The 21366-nt window shown below is 37.4% G+C and overlaps 1 protein-coding gene across 1 annotated transcript; it reads right to left on the reverse strand.

Annotated features, from left to right (window-relative positions):
- Positions 1-906: 906 nt before the first annotated feature.
- On the reverse strand, positions 907-13439 carry LOC137245139 (sarcocystatin-A-like). The gene is made up of 3 exons (XM_067775329.1): positions 13302-13439; positions 3334-3425; positions 907-1151 (listed from the first exon to the last, which is right to left on the reverse strand). Exons 1-3 carry the CDS (start codon positions 13365-13367, stop codon positions 962-964), a joined length of 348 nt encoding a protein of 115 aa, XP_067631430.1. The 5' UTR covers positions 13368-13439; the 3' UTR covers positions 907-961.
- Positions 13440-21366: the final 7927 nt, after the last annotated feature.

The following is a 21366-nucleotide window of genomic DNA, read 5'->3' on the forward strand; positions in this document are numbered from 1 at the left end:
TTAGGGTTAGTGAAGTTTAATTGCCCTTTTAGGCGGCTGGGTACGACATTAAGAAGTTGTAAGAGACCACTTTCGTTTGAAACTTATGTATATAACATTTATACTGGTCTAAGTTGAAAGCGTTTATATTGATCCCATTCACATTTCGTTTAACCTTCCCTGCGAGACTCGACTAAAAAGACACCAGTCCTTTGATCTAATTTATTTAACGATAATACGAGAAAAAAGAAAAGATATTAAAAATCCAAAGCAGTTTCTGGTAGAATTGTGAGTTTGGCTAAAAAAAAATAGTGGAAACTGCTATTTATAAATCTGGTACATCGTTTAGCCATTGTGTTTTGACCGAATTTCTCTTAGCATGAAAATGTCAGAAGCGTGTGTTGATTTGATATGTGGATCGCATTTACAGGCCAAATGCGATGAAATGCGCGCAAATGATTAATTTCGAAAATGTGATTTTTGTCAGATATGTATATCTATAGAGAATAATCAACGATGGACAGCAAGAGAAATTGTCCAACTGGCGGTAGGTAATTCACCATATTACCTACTTGAAGATTAGCAAAAAACGCGGTGTTTTCGTTAAAATTTCACAAAAATAGTTATTGAAAACGTACGTTATTATATCAAAATAATATTTTTCTAGCATTGTAATTGACGAATTTCATGCCACATTTCCCAAATGGTGAATTACCTACCCGCGATTTGATAGTTTCCTGTTTCCCACTATTCGTTCTGTTAGCGGTTCTCTTTTTTATACGTTGATACGTGATTTGTGTAGGAAAATGTATTGCGCCTGGAAATTTTTGCCCAAAATGAAAGAGTCTCGTAAACATGTAACGCTATAAAGCTATTTTTGCTAAATTTTCAAACATCAAACTTTCACGAATAATATACTAAAACAAATTTGTATACTTTTTTTTATATATCTTTTATTTACGAATACTCAATTGTTGTTGCCCTATGCGCTATAATCTTTCATAAACACCTCTCCGCCAGGACAGTCCAATGTAAATTGAATACCCTTTTTCAACCATGGTCGTGACCAAATGTCTACATTGCAATTCTTTTTAGCCCGACTTTTTTTATCGATTAAGTTCACATTCATATTCAAGTGAGTTTCCTTTTTAGCTGTGTTCACCGCTTCAATTCTGTTGAAGATAATCAAGAAAATAACACAAAGAATAATTATAAATTATAATTAGTTCATCGGATCTTTTGGTATATTATATGCACTTTAGTATGTATATGAATTATTGAACCTAATGTAGTGCCTGTAAGCGTTAAGCCGTGATTGTGAAAACGCCTCGGATTGATGTACCTAGGTAACTTGCTTACTTAATTGGCGCTTAACCGTCTAAACGGCTATGGCCGTCCAACAAGGCGCGCCAATCGCTCCTTAGCTCCGCCAACCGGCGCCAATTGATCACATCAAGGGAGTTTAAACCGTTTTCCACCCGGTCCTTCCAACGGAGTTGGGGCCGCCCTCTACCTCTGCTTTCATAGGCGGGTTCCGATAGAAACACTTTCTTGGCCGGAGCATCATCTTTCATTCGCATAACATGGCCTAGCCAGCGCAGCTGCTGGTTTTAATTTGCTGGACTATGTTGATGTCTGCGTACATCTACTCATTAAATCTTCTTCGGTACTCGCCATCGCCAACGCGTAGAGGTCCATAAATCTTTCGAAGAACTTTTCTCTCGAACACTCCCAAAGCCGCTTCATCTGCTGTTGTCATGGTCCATGCTTCTGCCCCATATAGCAGGACGGGTACGATAAGTGACTTGTAGAGTATGATTTTCATTCGCCGATAGGGACTTTACTTTTCAATTGCCTACCTAGCCCAAAGTAGCATTTATTGGCAAGATTGACTCTTCGCTGGATTTCAGTGCTGATGTTGTTGCTAGTGTAGATGCTGGTTCCCAAATAAACGAAGTCTTTTACTATTTCGAAATTATGGCTGCCAACAGTAGCGTGGTTGCCAAGGCGCGTATGTGCTGACTCTTTGCTCAATGACAGCAGGTACTTCGTTTTGTCCCCATTCACCATCATACCCATATTTACCGCTTCTTTTTTTTCCAGTTTGGAGTAAGCAGAACTAACAGCGCGGGTGTGATATCAATACCATCAGCATATGCCAGTAATTGCACGCTTTTATAGAATATTGTTCCAGTGCGGTTAAGTTCTGCAGCTAGTATAATTTTCTCCAGCATCAAATTAAAGAAATCGCACGATACGGGGTCACCCTGTCTGAAACCTCGTTTAGTTTCGAACGGCTCGGGGAGGTCCTTCGCAATTCTGACTGAGCTGATGGTGTTGCTCAACGTCATTTTGCACAGCCGTATAAATTTTGCGGGGAAACCAAATTCAGACATAGCGGCATATAGGCAGCTCCTTTTCGTGCGTCGGAGGCGGCTTTAAAATCGACGAAGGGATTGCGAAGATTTGGCGCATTGTGAAAATCTGGTCGGTGGGAGATTTACCAGGTCTGAAGCCGCACTGATAAGATTCAATCAGCCGGTTCATGGTAGGCTTCAATCTTTCACACAATACACTTGAAAGGACCTTATATGCGATATTAGGAAGGCTGATTCCACCATAGTTGGTGCATTTTGCAGTATCCCCCTTCTTGTGGACTGGGCAAAGAACACTTAGATTCGAATCGCCGGGCATGCACTCGTCCGCCCATATTTTGCTAAGAAGCTGCTGCTAAGCACTCTATGCACATCAGTTACAAGGTCGCCGTTTTCGTTCCTACAGGAGTTTGCCCCGGTCTTAAAACCTTCCGTCTGTCGCCGTATTTTTTGGTAGAATTTTCGGGCGTTATTCCCGGTGGCTAGCAGCTCAAGCTCCTCGCACTCACGCCTTTCTGCTTCTGCTTTTTCTTCCTGAAAAGGCGTCTTGCTTCCTTTTTCAACTCACGATAGCGTTCACACACTCCTCTTGTCGCGCTCGCTTTTAACGTAGCCTTGTAGGCAGCGTCTTTTCTTTCAGTTGCAACGCGACATTCTTCATCGTACCAGTTGTTTTTTCGTTGTAGCCGGTAACCAATTTTTTCCTCGGCGGCAATACGAAGTGCTTTGGAAATATGGGGTCCTTTTTTAGAACTTTTTTTGGTACACCCTGGTGTAGGTATGTATGTTTCAATATTTGTGTATAGGAAGTGGCTATTGGTCCAGAAAAGACAGCTTTTGATCGCTCTTAATGGAGTACAATTAGGTAAAACGACAGAAAAAGAAATTAAAACAAAAGGTTTTGGTATTCTTTTTTTCGGATGAATAAGGAAAGTGAAATGAAGACCTGGATTGAGTCTTATATGGTAAACAAACTTACTCATAGCATGGTGCATCCCCTTCGGCCAATTTGCTTAATGAAGTGATAAGTGACTTTTTAGCTTCGTCCGTGGAAATTCCATTCACTAATTTCTGCAAAAATTAAATAATAAAGAATGTAATAATAGTTATTAGGTAGAGTTGAAAGTGGAATACCTCTAATCCGGCATTATGAAAATGGCGCATTATTCGGTGTTTTGCAGAAACTTATATTAAAGTCAAATGTCATGGTAAAGAATATCAAAGCTTCAGTATGCAACCGAATAATACTCATTATTCTTGAGAAGCAATCAACCCCATTGCATTGTTTATTTCTCTCACTCTTCTCATCTCCTCACCGCCCTCTCCCTTTTCCTTGGAGACTTAGTTTTACTTTTTACTGCTATTAATCTCGTTCATTTTATTCTTTTTTTACTCCCCATATATCTTATGCATTACTTTTTACTTTCTCTTTTCGTTTGACTCTGACCCCTTCTCTGCCACCCTCTTTCTAACTGGCCCAACCCCTTCCTCTCTTCCCCACTCCAACTTCTTTTCTCTTTTACCCCCCGTTCCGTTTCCCAATCGTCCCCTTTCATTCACTATGTGCTCTACTTTCCACTATCTCTCCTACTTACTTCTTTGCTTCACATTTCATCAGCCATTCAACTCTCTTTCCTATCCTGCCTCCTCTCTCCCACGCCTCCTTTCTACTTTCACTGCCTCGCACGCACATCGGACGATTGTCGTGATGAGTAATGGGGGAGCCGATGAGTTCGACAAATTACATGAAAGTGTATCGTATTTGTTATAAATGTGATTGATGGAGGCGAAGAGCTCGTCAGCACGGAAGAATGCTTTAAAGAAACTTTACTGTTAGATGATACAGGAGGCGAAATGAGGCGGATGGTACGACACAATCACTTAATGTGATAGACTTTAGCCTTCGGTGTGCATATAATAGCTGGAAGGGTGGAGAGCAAAAAAATCCATCAAATAATATCACTGTCAGATTGGATCACAATTGAAAGAATCGCCAAATAAGACGCAATCTTTCATTGAGGTAAATTATTGGCGAGGGCAGACCCTCGGCCCTACATCGATGAGCTGGTGAATATGTTGATTCGCTGCCTCGGTGACCGGCGATGAATCCATGACTTGCCTCTTAATGTTTGGCTAAACTCCCCTGACGCGTTTAAGATACGACAACCAATGATCTCGATAGCACTGCGTGATAGCGAAAACATTCCTCAAGTCGTAATACGAATAATTTACTATACCCACATACTTACGCACAATTTTAAATATACCCTTAATATGCTGCCCCTTTATCAAAGACTGAGTTCTATATTGCCCTATACCTTTATTTCTCTTTGCCCAATGAACCTAACTTTTAAGTCTTTAGGAAGTCAACTTTTAAATACATTTGAATTAGTGTCACCTATATGTTTGTATATATGTAACACGTTTATTTTATACCTAACCGATACACGTCTTTTCAAGTGGTGGGGATATATTTGGGAGGAATTTATTGGATTTTAATAAAACAACGTGCTTTTTTTTACACGACATGAAACTCTTGTTTATGAGAGAAACAAATTTATTTATTGACACGTATAGTCTTCAACCTGAGGAAGAGTTTTTGGTACCTTACTTCAGTTTTCAGAGTGTATATATTCGAAATTCCTAGTATGGAGTATACTTGGTGAGCTCTACAGCAAAGTGTTTTCAAATTTATTTACTTTGTCACACAGTGTTGTCGGACAATGCAGCCATCAATACCAAAATTGCAATATATATCCACTGTAATATTTCACGTACGATTAAGTAAATTTTTGTTTTGATAATTTGATTCAAATATATTCATTAAGCCCTTTCATTTCTGAAGGATTTCATTTCTAAGCGTAGCTGTTGAAGTTTAGTTAAGCTGAAAATAGCGTTTCAGAACCAAATTAATGCCCCTATTACGGTTAACAACTCAACTTAGTTGGGTTGTAATTAAAACCACTCAACTTTAAGACAACTCAACTCCTGTTTGGTATTACGAATTACAACTTATTTCAGTTGAAGTTGAATTGATGTTGCCAACTTAAGAAAGTGATGATTTGACAGATAAAGGAACAGCTGACCAATTTGTGGCGGAAATTTTAGCATTTTGTTTTTAAAAGCAAAACGGATATTATATGAAATCTATTTTATAATGGCGAAAATGTTGGTGATTGATATGTCGCGAATATGACAGCTTTACCCCTATTTTAAAATTATGCGCCACACTCAGCTTGTTGATGGCATCTATCAAAAATGCTGTGGGAATGATTTTGGTGTTGGACTGGTTTTAGATATTATTAAGGAGCAAATTTGTGCAAATTGGATTAAAACCCAAACAGCAAAAATAGTATTTTACTCTAAAACAGGGTTCCCCTGAGAGGGTCCAAAATATGAGGCCAGATCCATAGTTTTTTTTGCACAGAACATCTTTCTACGTTGGCGGCCTTCGGTTAAGATTTGTAAAAATAACCGTGGGTGTGTCCAATGCCTTTCTGCATTACTGGGTACAAAAAATCCGGCAAACTACAACAACCACATTAAATTTGAACCGAAATAATATTGTAGAAATTAAATTTTTAATTTTTGATTTCGGATTCTAAAATTGGAGGTCGAAACTTGCCTTTTGATACCAACTTTGAAAATGTTTGTTAAAAATTAGGTGGTGAACCGTCTTGTAAAACGTTACCTTTTTTCAAAACAACTGCAAAATTCTATGCTAGTAATCAGTTGTAAGATTTTGATGTCTTTGACAACTATGCCAACACAAGGTTTTAAACGGTAATGCCACAAAAAGTTGTTAGACTAGACAACTCAACCGACATTTTTTTTGACAGGTTGAGTTGTAATCTGTAATACCAAATTGCGAAATTTCAACCCAACCAGAGTTGAGTTGTAAACGGTAATAGGGACATAAAATATACCAGTTTGTATCTCACTTGTATCATGGACTTGTGACATCACTTAAGCCATTTCCAAAATACTGAATACGCGATAATGCACTTTAAACGTGGATACTATGTAAATATCATTTTTCGTTAGCACACCTTTGCATACGTGTTTATGCATTTGAGTATATCAATATACAAACAAATTCATTTAAAACATTTGGTTTCCAATATCCTTTTTATCTATTCTCTACCTCAGACTGTAACGCTACGCTGACTTAACAGCCTAACAATAAAAACCACTTCGTACTCAAAATTATTCATTTTTTATTTTTGTTTAATCCTTAAGAATCAAAAACTATAAGTTTATATAAGACGTCTCAGAACATCGATTGCCTTTTATAGCAGCACAAAAATACTAATAATTACCCCGGAATGTGTTTGTATGACATGCGTATCAAATTAAAGGTATTAATGAGGGGTTTAAAAGGGAGTGGCCCGCAGTTGTATATGTGAAGGCGTTTTCGAGGTATCGACCAAAGTGTGGACCATGGTGACCCAGAACATCATCTGCCAGGTACCGCTCATTTATTTATATATGTAATACCACGAACAGTATTCCTGCCAAGATTCCAAGGGCTTTTGATTTCGCCCTGCATAACTTTCTCATTTTCTTCTACTTAATATGGTAGGTGTCACACCCATTTTACAAAGTTTTTTCTAAAGTTATATTTTGCGTCAATAAACCAATCCAATTACCATGTTTCATCCCTTTTTTCATATTTGGTATAGAATTATGGAATTTTTTTCATTTCTTGCAATTTTCGATATCGAAAAATTCATAGTTGGATTTTGGCCATTTTTTACACCAAGATAAAATAAGTTCAGTAAAGATATATCGATTTTTGCTCAAGTTATCATGTTAACGGCCGAACGGAAGGACGGACGGTCGACTGTGTATAAAAACTGGGCGTGGCTTCAGCCGATTTCGCCCATTTTCACAGAAAACAGTTATCGTTATAGGGTCTATGCTCCTACCAAATTTCACAAGGATTGGTAAATTTTTGTTCGACTTATGGCATAAAAAGTATTCTAGGCAAATTAAATGAAAAAGGGCGGAGCCACACCCATTTTTAAATTTCATTTTATTGATGTATTTTGTTGCACGATATCATTGCTGGAGTTGAATATTGCCACAATTTACTTATATACTGTAAATTTTGATTTTGGCGACCTTTTTGTTAACGAATCACTTTGATAATGAATACAGCAATGGGCTGTATAAGAAGAATGTTAGAAATTACGGACGACACTTACCACGAGGAAATTAAAAATGAAATAAAACTTTTGTTAAGAAGAAATGATTTTCCTGAAAACATAATTAAAACACTTTTAAATAAATATCAAGAAGAAAAGAATCAAGAAAAAGAAAAAGAAAAACCGCAGAAAATATTTAAGTCAGTAGCTTATGTGCCAAAATTGTCGGAACGATTGGCCAAATCAGAGTGCTACAACAAAGATGAAGTAAAAATAGCCCATAAGCCGATAAATACATTAAAAAACATATATAATCAAACAAAATCAAAAATTCCACATACAGAAAAAAGCAATATAGTTTACGAAATTCCTTGCAATGGAAAAAACAACCAACCATGCCACAGCGTATATATTGGAACAACAAAAGGCAAACTTAAAACTAGACTAGCGCAACACAAATCGGATTACAAATATTGCCAACATACTGCAAACCAAAAAACTGCACTTATGACCCACTGTACTGAAAACTCCCACTCACCAAACTTTGACAAAGCTACTATTCTTCAACAAGAACAACATTACAGAAAACGATTTACTCTGGAAATGCTTCACATTATTAACACACCAACCAGTAAACGAATGAACTATAAAACGGACGTAGATAACTCTGCTAGCTTCTATAGATATTTGTTGACAAACAAACGATCAGTGATAAACTCCACGTCAAGTGATACACACGTGTAAAAAATGTATGTTATAATTTTTTTTAAATTTGTATGTTAGGAAATTTGTTATTTATTTATTTATTTTGTTGTTTTTATGTTTTGTAGTGTTCACCCTGAAGACGATTACCGTGTGTAATCGAAATATATTGGTAATATATAAAAAACCCTTGTGTTTTTATTTCAACTCAGACCTCAAGCCAGCTAGAAAAAAAGTATATACTGTAAAGATATGCAATTTTTTGTTAAAATTTTTTTCAAACATTTTTTTTAAAGTAATCCGATTTTGTTAATTTTTATTTAGCATACATATAGTAATAGGAGTAAAGTTCCTGCCAAACTTCATCATGATATCTTCAACGACAGCCGAATTACAGCTTGCAAAACTTTTAAATTACCTTCTTTTAAAAGTGGGCTGTGCCACGACCATTGTCCAAAATTTTACTAATTTTTTGTTTTGCGTCATAAGGTCTACAGACCTACCAAGTTTCATCGATTTAGCCGTCTTTGGTAATTATCGCACTTTTTCTGTTTTTCGAAATTTTCGATATCGAAAAAGTGGGCGTGGTTATATTCCGATTATATTCACTTTAAATAGCGATCTGAGATGAGTGCCCAGGAACTTACATACCAAATTTCATTAAGATGCCTCAATATTTAATCAAGTTATCTTGTTTACGGACAGACGGACGGACGGACGGACATGGTTAAATGAATTTCTTTTTTCGGCCAGATCATTTTGATATATAGAAGTCTATATCTGCGAACAAAATTAATATACTCTGTTAGCTCTGCTCAGCTGTTTGGCTAGTTTTCGTGTATTCACAGTGAACTTTTGCGTTTTTTACAAAATATTCACAAATAGCGATGTAACTAGGAATGGGTTATCCTAGATTGGAGCAAACGAAGATTTTAAAAGAAGTTGTCTGCAGGATTGCCATCCAACATTTAAATTCTAACTCAACGAAGGAGGATTAGACGGTCCGAAGGGACTAGCTGCATGCAAAATACATAATAAATTCAATTAGACCCTTTGTATCATCATGATCATTGCTCAGACTGAAACATTTTAATAAATGGTAGATTTGCTAAAACAATTAGTAGTCAATTTCAGAATAATGTAGATCTACTCCCCTTAACCTGTATTTAAAATATCTGCTGATTTATATTGGAGCGACTATCTGGCATTGGATTTTAATAAAACTCTGTTTCGGCGTATTGCTATATGCAGTGTCATTTTTCCTTCTGAAGCCCTTAAGATGGTACAACGACGAAATTTGCTTATCTTCAAACCAAACTTCACAAGGAATAAAGGAAAGTATTTGAATATACATCGACTGACACCCCTGTGAACTAAAATTAATTAAAAATATTATATTATCCACTTCCTTACGTAAATATAGGTAGACAGAAGAGGCAGCCTAATACTAAACTCTTGTGGTAAATAGGGACATTGCCGTAGTTAGAACCATCCTTAAAGTCTGAAAGTATGTGAAAATTGTAAATGAAAATCTTTCCGACTTTTGCGAACTCAAAATACCTGGATTGGTATCCCTAACATTGAAATCGGGTACAAACCTAAATAAAACTTGTACATATGAACGTCCAACGACCCCAGAAAGGAAGTTTTGCTTAGAAGCTTGAAAAGAGCTGACAGCATACATCTATTGCATTTCTCTTTCTCTTGGCTGGTACCTAACTAAATGAGAAAATTTCCTCTAGATTCATAAAAGGTTCAAATTTCGGAGCATTTCTCTATATGCTATATATTTAATACAATTAAAGGTGTCTAAGTTCGGGTGTAACCGAACATTATATACTCAGCGTGAGCTTCAATTGTACATTTCATTTCAGATAAAGTACTTTTCTACATAACACGGGGCACCGCCCGTGTAAAAAAAAATGTCTCCCCATTACCTCTTACAATAAAACTTGATAAGTGAAATATCTTTGATTCAAAACTATTTTTGCTAGGTTATAGCTTATTATTCTAGTCTACGACCCTTTTAAACTTGTTTTATATCTAAGTTGCATTGGTCTTTAACCGATCCCGTCCATTTTTACTAGAAATATTTGCTGCTATAAGGAAAATGTGTGTACACAATTTAATTACGATCCGTTAATTTTTCTTCGAGTTATGACTCCCAAAACATAGAAAATTGCTTAGTCATAAAATGGGCGGTGCCACGCCCGTTTTTTTAAATTTGAATTTTTTCCTATTAATTGTTATATATCCACTTGGAAGTGAAATACCTTTGATATAAAGCTCTTTTTTGCAACGATATAGCTTATTTTATTCGTCCACGACCCTTTGAAAAATCTTTTATATAAAAGTGGGCGTGGTCCTTAACCGATTTCGTTAATTTTTCCTAAAAGTATTCCCTATAGTAAAGGCAATCTCTCCGCCGAATTTTGTTACAATAGGTTAAACTATTTTTGATTTATGATTAATAATATTTGTAAAATTGCATTTATCACAAGTGGGCGGTGCAACGCCCATTTTAAAAAATGTTTCAAAATTTTTATCAAGAGTCCCAGTATCAGTCCACGTATCAAATTTCAACCTTCTAGGTGTATTATTTACTAAATTATCAGGTTTTTTGTATTTTCTAAAGTGTTATATATATAAAAAGTGGGCGTGATTATCTTCCGATTTCGCTCATCCTCAATACCAATCTATTCTGGGTCCAGATGAGCTAGTGTACCAAATTGGGTGAAGATTTCTCAATATTTACTTAAGTTATCGTGCTAACGGACGGACGGACGGACATGGCTCAATCAAATTTTTTTTCGAGCTGGTATTGACCGCTCTACAACGCCTTAGACCACGCAAACGTCCTCTAGGGCATCGTGATCCCCCGATCAGCCAAACGTCAACCGCGGCAGAAGTACGTCGGCATCCACAGTAGAAGTGAATCGAAGTGAAACGCCAAAACTTGTCTGTACCCAGGCTAACGGATCTCACCTAACGGGACGCAAAGTTGCGATTGTCACCTGAGCAGCAATTGAGCAGCATCTGAAAGGCGTATCGGTTTTGATCACCGCCAAACAGTGCGTTTCATAGGAGATAGTCATGAGCTGATGATGGGCGGACGGACATGGCTCAATCAAATTTTTTTTCGAGCTGGTATTGACCGCTCTACAACACCTTAGCCCACGCTCACTCCCTGCTAAGCGAATGCCTTCCACAACGTCACGAGTCCACGCACTATCGTCGTGAGCCTCGGCAGAAATAGCCTACGCCGTTACCGCTGGCCGCAGCAGAGGTACGCAAACATACGACGTTGGCCGCAGCAGAGTCACGCAAGCATACGACGTTGGCCGCAGCAGTGTTAGAGAGGCACAACAGAAGTACGCCGACGCAAGGAGCCGCCGAGAGGCATCGCCGCAAGCCGAAGTAAGGGCTAGTAAGGCGCCCTAACGGCACGCTCCTAACGGGACACGGGAGACCGTGGGGTTTTATCAACAATTGTGTGGGCGCTGATTATAAACCAATTTCTTAGGCGGTTCGACGGAGTACCAGTATAACACAAAGCATCTAGGAGTTATACTAGATAGTAAGTTGTCGTGGTAATTCCATGTGGATGGATGCACGCAAGAGGATGTTAGGATGCACGTGGGGCCTATCACCCAAACTATGTCGTTGCGTATTTACGGCAATTGTCGAACCCATACTTTACTTCTTGTTTCGTGGACAGCCACACAAAAAAGTACGTATACCAAAAAACTTGAGAGGGTATGCAGAGTATCAGTGATTAGCATAATGGGATCCTTAAAAACTACCCAGACAGCAACATTGTATGCCATTCTAAATATCCCGCCTGCAGACCTAACGGCCAAAAACATCGCGCTAGCAACGGCAACAAGGCTTATGGCCTCAGGGCAGCGTGAGCGCAGGCCTTATGGCCACACCAGTATAGCGTCATCTAATATCGGGCAAACGGAATATATGGTCCCGTGCCTGAGCTTCGAAAGAGATATTGTGGCCGCGGTGCAGATAGTGCAGAACATACTATACACGTGTATACGGATGGTTCCAAACTAATGGAAGGGGTTGGGTTTGCTGTTTACTGTGTCGACCCAGAAATAAGTAGATCCTACAGTCTGCCAGATTACTGCATCGTTCTTCAGGCGGAAATTATAGGAGTGAAGAAGGCAGCAGAAATTCTTGAGCAAGCGAGCTCAAGCTGCAGTCGCGTCAATTTATATACTGATAATCAGGCTGCGGTTAAGACAATAATCTCACACAGTACTTCATCAAGAAGTGTTCTTAACTGCAAAGAAGCATTGGAAAAACTTCGCTCAGGACGGGCCATACATCTTCACTGGGTTCCCGGTCATAACGGGATAGAAGGTGATTAAAAGGCCGATGAGTAGACAAAGGAGGGTGCAACACTCGCTGAGTCGACGATACACGTCCCAATCCGTTTGAGAGAAATCAAAAGGAGACAGCTGCATATGATCCATCAAGCAGGATATGAGTGAACAATAGCGCGGGGTTGCAAAATATCTAAGATCATGTGCAAAACCAACGATATTATCTCTGAAGATAGACGACTTAAAGCTCACGATAGGCATACTGACTGGACACTTCCTTCTGGCGTCACATGCTTATAAGTTAGGCCTCGCGAACCCCGAAATAGGTGTTTTCAAATCTTGTCACATTGTCACACAGTGTAATCAGATATGTTCGCAAAAATACTTCACGAACGACTGAATAAATTTTTTTTTTTATAATTTTGTAAAAATTGTTATAGTTATTCATAAAGCCCTTCCTTTTGAAACAGATTTACCTCTATAACTATTAGCTATAGTTTAGTCAAGCTGACCATCGAGTTTGAGAGCCAGTTATTCCAAAAAAATATACCCGTTTATATCTCACTGTGATATAAGTGACATGTGACATCACTTAAGCCATTTCCAAAATACTGCATACGTGGTAATGCAATTTCAACGCTGATATGTAATTTTATTTTTCGTCAAAACACCATATGTGTTTATATATTTGAGTATATCAACGTAAAAACAAATCCATTTAAAACAATCGGTTTCCAATATCTTATTTAACTATTATTTACCTTAGACTGCACTAGCGCTACGCTGACTAAACAGCTTAACAATAAAAACAACTTGGCACTCAACATTATTATTATAATTTTTTTGTTTAATCTTTAGGATTCAAAAGCTATAAGTTTTTCGCGTAAAGAAGAAAGTAAAACTGTTGACATCTCAGAACAAGGGCTGTCTTTTATAGCACAAAATTTTTTATAATAGATTTATGTGCTCTCTGAACAATATGAGAAACAAAGTCATATTGCATGTGAAGGTGTAATAGATTCTTAGATCTGATGAAAACATGGTCAAAAAGAGATATGTTCTAAAAAAACTAAAGTAGAGTTTTCATCAAACAAATTCTAAGATAGGGTGTTTTTGCACAGGCATCTTCCACATAATATCTTCAATTAGACCCCTCGAATCAACAGCCTTTGATGAACTGATAATTCGCCAAAATACAATTGTAGTCAATTTGAGAAAATGGTAGATTTCGATTAATATAAAGTGATTTATATGGAAACAACTATCTGACATTTAGTTTGGAGAAAACTCTTTTTCGGCGTTATGCTATCTTCAGTGCCATGTTTCGTTCTGAAGCCCTAAAGATGGTTTATGTGCAAACCAAACTTCACACGAGATGAAGGAAAATTGTTTCAATATATATCTATCAACTGATAGCCATGTCAACAAAACAAAATTAAAAAGGATTGCAGTTTTACTATTTATGTATGTAGCTTTGGAAGAGCTTATATTATATGTATATTTAGTGCCTGCCTCAAAAAAAATTTCGAACGCACACATTGAAAGGAGTCATAAAGGTAAAATTTTATTTGGCCGTTTTATGGGTATTTTTAAGTGAGATTTGGAGCCTTTTTGAAGTCATATTGGAACTTTTCCTGCAGATTTATTGGAGTCTTTTCTACTCTATTTAGACTTTGTTTGATAATTTTTGGAGCCGTATTGTAATATTTGCCTAAACTTTTTGGGAGCATTGTGGAATTATTTTGAATTTTTATCCGTGACTGTTAAAATAACTTGACTTTAAGAACTATTAAAAACTTTGCAAATAAAAAAAAAAAATAAGTCTGAGTATGGAATTTTTTCAAACTTGTCACTGTTCAGAACAAAAAGAGCTTCCTTAGGTGCAACGAAAAAGTATCATAAGTAATAATGCTCTGAAACATTCCGCTAACTGACCATTGTCGTGTATCCGCCCCACAGCTTAAATTTTTCACACTAGGCTTCATAGGCCCTAATCAAAATATACGTTTTTTAATGTTTACGAAAAAACACTGCAAGAGTGCTCACATAAAAGACTCTGTTTGGATCCTTCTTTTGTTGCGTACCGACTCTGTTCAGCCGGGCACCCTAATGCACATACGCATATACATAACACTTACTATTCTCATTGTTTCGCATCATAAAAAAACACAAAGCAAAGCTTTGATTGAGAAAAAAATATTTATTCTTGTTAAAACAATAGCAATACCATCTCTCACTTTTCTCTGAATACTCTCTTATTTTACCCAACAGTACTTCTAAAAAGGGTATTATAACTTTGATTGGATACGGGTTGGTTGTACAGCTAAAAAGGAATAGAGATAGATATAGACTACCATATATCAAAATCATCAGTTTCGAAAAAAAATTTGATTGATACATGTCCGTCCGTCCGTATGTCCGTTAACACGATAACTTGAGTAAATATTGAGATTTCTTCACCAAATTTGAAACACGAGCTTATGTGGACCCAGAAGATATTGGTATTGAAAATGAGAGAAATCGGATGATAATCACGCCCACTTTTTATATATACAACATTTTGAAAGACACAAAAAACTTGATTATTTAGTAAATAATACACCTAGAATGTTGAAATTTTACGTGTGGACTGATATTGAGACGCTTGATAAAAAATATAATAATTGTTTAAAATGGGCGTGGCACCGCCCACTTGTGATAAAATCAATTTTACAAATATTATTAATCATAAATCAAAAATCGTTAAGCCTATTGTAACAAAATTCGGCAGTGAGGTTGCCTTTACTATAAGGAATGCTTCGAAGAAAAGTTAACGAAATCGGTTAAGGACGAATAAAATAAACTATATCTTTGCAAAAAAGAGCTTTATGTCATTTCTCAAGTAAATTTATAACAATAAATAGGAAAACCTTCAAATTATAAAAAATGATCGTGGCACCGCCCCTTTTATGACTTAGCAATTTTCTATGTTTCGGGAACCATAACTCGAAGAAAAATTAGTTCAGGATAGAATTATATGCATATAAATTATTGCGCAGCCTTGTAACATTATTAAGCACACAAAACAAACAACAACAGCATTTCAAGTGTTCAGCTTGGTATGTAATGTTCGGTTTCACCCGAAATTAGACTTCCTTACTTATTTTCACCTTTGTTTACAAGTTAGTTCTAATTTTATCAACACAGCTGTTTCTGAAGAAAGGCAACGTCACTATTTATACCAAATTTGAAATTTTTTTCTTTTGATAGATAGAAAATACATAAAACGTAGGGGGAGAGATCGTTAAACATCACTCCATAGATCAATGTTGGTCTACTACTTAATTGCACAGCACTGAAAAAATTAGAACTGTTTCTTGCAATAGAACAAACTTGGAAATTTTTACCAATCCAAAGAGTATTCATAACCTTTGATAAAACAGATTACGCCAGAATCATTTTCGTTGATCGTGCTTACATACATATAGTACAGCTAAGTTTGTTTTTTGCATATAACGATTTGGGGGGACAAGGGGTATTTTGTTAGGTTTAGCAAGTAAGGAAGGCTAATTTCCTGTGTAACCGAACATTTCATACTCACCTGAGAACTTTGAATGAAAAAGGGGCGGACACACGCCCATTTGGAGCTTTATTTTATTTTTGTATTTTGTTGCACCATATAATTACTGGGGTTGAATGTTGACATAATTTACTTATATATTGTAAAGATATTAAATTTTTGTTAAAATTTTACTTTTAAAATTATTTTGTAAAAGTGGGCGTTTTTGCATCCCATTTTGCTAGTTTTTATTTAGAACACATACGGTAATAGTAGTAAACTTTCTTCCAAATTTCATCATGATATATTCACCGACTGCCAAATTACAGCTTGCATAACTTTTAAATTACCATCTTTTAAAAGTGGGCGGTGCCATCCCCAGTGTCCAAAATATTACTAATCTTCTATTCTGCGTCATACGGTCAACCCACCCACCTAGTTTCATCGCTTTATCCGTCTTTGGTAAAGAATTATCGCACTTTTTCCGATTTTTGAAATTTTCTATATCGAAAAAGTGGGCTTTATTATACTCCGATTGGAACTTACATACCAAATTTCATTAAGATACCTCAAAATATACTCAAATTGTCGTCTTCATGGACAGACGGACGGAGGGACATGGCTAAATGAATTTCTTTTTTCGCCCAGGTCATTTTGATATATAGACGTCTATATCTATCTCGATTAGTTTATGCTGTTACGGAATGAAGTTATGCGAATAAAATTAATGTACTCTGTTAGTTCTGCTCAGCTGAGTATAAAATTTCTAGAAGAGTTACCACTGTGGTGTTCTAGAAAATATTTCTCTATGTACAAAGATTAAAATTTCGTACCAGCACTACAACTCTTCGCGTCTCGTTCTGCCATAGTTTTTTAACCCACAAGTGTAAATATCGGATAAATATTTAGCAGCATGTTGGCTCAACATGTAGCAAATTCCGGATGTCTTCTGGAAAAAATGTTACTTGGTTTTTAAGGTAGAAGAATCTTAGAAATCCACTCCGCACGACTCTGCACCTGCAGACATGCCCAAAAAATACTCTGTGAGAAGTTTGATTTTTATATGCAAATTAAAACCAAACCAGACATGCTGGGATATAAGTTTGTTCAAAAAATTGATCTGGCTATTCCACCTTTCAGAAAAATACCGTGGTTACTTTGTTGCAAATAAATTTTTGTACAGTGTAAGTTATTATACTTGAGTTAAATTTTCAGACTGCTGTGTTTAATTATTTACGATTCAACTCGGGCTGTAAGAAATTTTTACGGCCTGCAACTGTTTAGGGTGCATTTCTTTCGGTCCTAAATCGTGCCGCAGTCAAACTCCCCTTACTGTCCTTAAAAACAAAACCCCACTTTTGTGGAACATAGACTAAAAGATCAGAGCTACAGTTAGGACGACATTCGACGGAAAAAACAGAGAACTTTTTTGGTAAATCAAGGAATGAAGTCATTGCAATCACAGCCACAATATTGGTACCCTGATCGTTGGAACAGCCAACGGAGAAAATGAAAATAAAATCCACCTCTAATAAGAAGTGCAAAAGTTTCGGCTAAACGGAGTCACAAAAAACTGTCACCCACTTTATCTTCGAGTGCCTAGCTTTAACTTATATCAGAGAAAACAATGAATAGTTTCTGCTGCCTATTTTGGAGGAGTTATAAAAACAGTTTTATTAACCAAATTAAATGGCACTTTGCGCAGGCAATTTCAACCGTTGTTAACCAGAACCGCTACCAATTGAGAGCAGAAAATCTTCTACGTCATTCTCTTCTTACTCATTGGCGGTCTCATTCTTCTTGTAAGCATAGGCCAGTGTCAGGAAGTCCGTTAGGGTGCCACAAAAAGACACCATTACCTCACCTCTTATAACCATTTCGAGGACCTGATACCGGCGACAAAGTCGTTTTGTCGCACTCCATGACCTAGAATAGGTTATTCAGAAAGTATGCTCCGAGGCAGCGCTGTCTATCGCCACTTTCCCCCTATTCGTCATCTTTGCAACTGTCACAGCATCGACGTTACGTCACTCCTAGCCTTTCCGCACGCTTACAGATAAGGCTGTACCCACCTAGTACTCCTACAATTATGGAAATTTTATCCATGAATGAAATACTATCCAGTGAATTTAACATCTACTCGAATAGCCAACTTCCATCAAGGCCTTGATCTCCAGAGGATTAGTTCAAGGTTAAGATCGGTCTCATTCGAAACTATATTGTTGCTAAGCAACTACTCCCTATGTGACTTTAGCTTATGTCACCGTTATTTTATATGGCATCACACCGGACCTTCATGTTGTTCAAGTGAGCTTCCACTACCAGGGCAGCTAACCTAACATAGCTGTTAAACAGGCGGTAAGATGGGTTAGGGTGTTCGGCATAATGAAATTTCATCCGAGATAGTCGGGCCAGACAATGTTAACACATGCCCCTATCTACAATTTATCTGCATATTTAATCTATGCATTCAGATGATTAGCTGCCAAACTTTCACATTACTCGTGCTTCCACTTAGAGATGATCTCCTGGAAGTAGATCTTTATCGTTCAAAATAAGGCATCTCAGAGCCGGTTAGATGAGCAACTATGACTGAATTACAACTTTTCGGTGACTGCACCTGAATGCCTGTCTCTATTTCCCTAATCGCAACGCTGCTACCCGTTATAATGTTGACTTGGCATTTGTCGTTTGCTGGTATGCTCGGCTTTTATTATTAGAGTCGAGTGCGAAACTCGTGCCGTGAGAATGATTGCAGCTAGGTGTTCACTTGCTGATTCAGCCTCTGGCCAAAGAGAGTATATTAATAAGAGGGAGCCTTGTAGAGTCGTTCATTCGCCATAAAGTGGGACAGCTACGTCGGGAATTCACAATATGTTTTGCCACTGCTTCGTTTTCACCATCTGGATTAAAAAAGTCACAAGCCTGGGCAAAGGGGATAGATATATAAGAGACGTTATCCTCACAGTTGCTGCCTTTTGCCTCGGAATAATGTCGTAAAATCTTCACAGACATCAATCGGGCCACGATGTACTGAATATCAAATGCGGAGGGTTGCATATTGATGCCTTGGCCTGCCCATACTTTGTAAAAGAAATTCTCCAAGACATCTTGATTCAGCTTACCAAACATCACAAACTCCAAATTAGGATATTGCTTGAATAAATCCTTTGACAAATTCAGCATTGATCTTATTGTTAAGGTAAATCCTCTTATGCATTCAATTCTGTTTTGATGCTTAATCTCAATCGATTCAAAATATTTGATATAATCCAAGAGGCGTTGCCTTTTCTCCGTATCATCTCTTCGCAACGGCCTCTTCAACGGATTTTTATCATACACATTTTTGCAGTCCAGCTCATCAAACACATCGTTCATTGTCATAACAAACGTTTGTGTTGGCTTCACTGACTGCAAAATCAAGGCGTCGTTTCCAAATAGCTTTAAGTCTTCCATCATTTTCAGTCCAGCGTAGACTGAATTGCTTAAAAGCTGGGTAGCCCGCGAGACACTCATTTTCTCGAAATTACTCCCTTGTATGTGGGACTCAGTGAGCTTAGGACATATTTTATAATTGTCGTTTTCTCTACCAACATTATACTACTGCATTTCTCACAATGCCGTCTTGGGTTTTAAAGTGGAAATTTCCCAAAAATTGATTCCTAACATTCTTCATCAAGTGACAGGAGTCAAACATAAAATGGACGTCCTTGCCTTTGTAGTTTATTATAGTTTTCGACGCGCTAATGCCAAGCTTATTGAAAGCACCGACGTTTTGGGCGCCTCGGTCGCAAATAGCTACCTTAACGTCTAGTCCTATTTCACGAGCTACGTCGATATTCCTCCATAGCGACGTAAGCAGATCATCAGAGGATGCTCCACTTCGTGATACGTAATAGGACATTATGTATTTCCAATTACTACAAATTCCCTTTATCATGAAGAATAGACCATTATCACCAACCTCGTTTTGTCGACAGGATCCTCCCATATCAACATAGCCGTCAATGACATCAACGGTGTTGTTATAAGTCAAGTCTTTCTTTATTGGCACCTCATCCCACATGATTTGGCATATGAATTAGGTGCCAGACATTGAGCTAATCATTGCCTAAAATTGCCGATTACTTTCTCATCAATGCCTGGACGAACATACCTTATTGGTCGGTCTCTCAATAAGGTACTCTGGCTTGGAAAGCGGAAGCCCAGGTCGTCTTTCATAAATTTATATGCTTTCGACGACATGTAGCTTATATTGTGCGCTAATTTTTTTTCATCACTATCATACCATTCACCCGTCTTTCCAACTATCATCTTGGCAAAGAGGATAATTTCATCCGTCGCTCCTGGATGTGGAATAATGGCATTATTCACCACATTTTTTTTTGACCTGCTTTAGTTCAAGCATATCTTGACTTAGCTCTAAAATTCTCCTGTTGAATTTATTGATGGTGGAGTTGAGCTCATCAATATCATTTCGACGCTTTTGGTCTGTTCGTTGATAAGCTCGTTCCCTCCAGGCAAAGAACTCCCGCTCATTGATCATGTCGTCCTCTGAGCGGGTTAGTCCCTCCTCGACATGATGGACGTCGAGGCGTTTGCGATTCTCCACTAGGTCGCCATAGACTGCGAACTCTTCAAAGGTCTAGACAATATTCTTTGTTGGCTTTGATGGTCCAGTTTTCTGAACTAACCACTTCAACTTCTTCGCATACCAAGTTAGAAGCTGTAGTGGCAGTGGTAGTCGTGGGGGTGATGGTAGTGGTAATGGTGAGGAACATTGTTGGATAACCATCGAACTTGATTGATTTACCAAGTTTGTGCTTATCCATAAAATGCTTATCGCAAACAAAAATATTTTTATACTTTTTAGCTTCAATAATTGACAGGTTACATGCCAACGCCCAACTGTTTCTGCGGTCTCCCTGTGTGGGGAATGCGTGAAGTGGCACACCATCCTCAGCTGTGCAGCCCCGCACGCAGCATACACGATACGTCTTTGCACTTCCACAAAAGGTGTGCATTGGTGCACCATCATATCCTTAAAGATTTAAAAAAAAAAGGAATTACCCCAAAATTTTACCAATCTGAAAAATCCAATAAATATACAAATTGTATACCACAATATAAACTTGTACATATATCAGCTTTTAAATAACTATGTAAATTATTTGAAATAACTTTTCATACTTTTCTTTGATATATAAAAAAGGAATTGCACTAAAGCACTTATTGGTCAAATAAAGCCTATTTTTATTAATTAATTTAGAAATATCATTCATTGAAAA

The sequence above is a fragment of the Eurosta solidaginis genome, chromosome 1, assembly GCF_040869045.1.
Source record: "Eurosta solidaginis isolate ZX-2024a chromosome 1, ASM4086904v1, whole genome shotgun sequence".
NCBI classification, from domain to species: domain Eukaryota; kingdom Metazoa; phylum Arthropoda; class Insecta; order Diptera; family Tephritidae; genus Eurosta; species Eurosta solidaginis.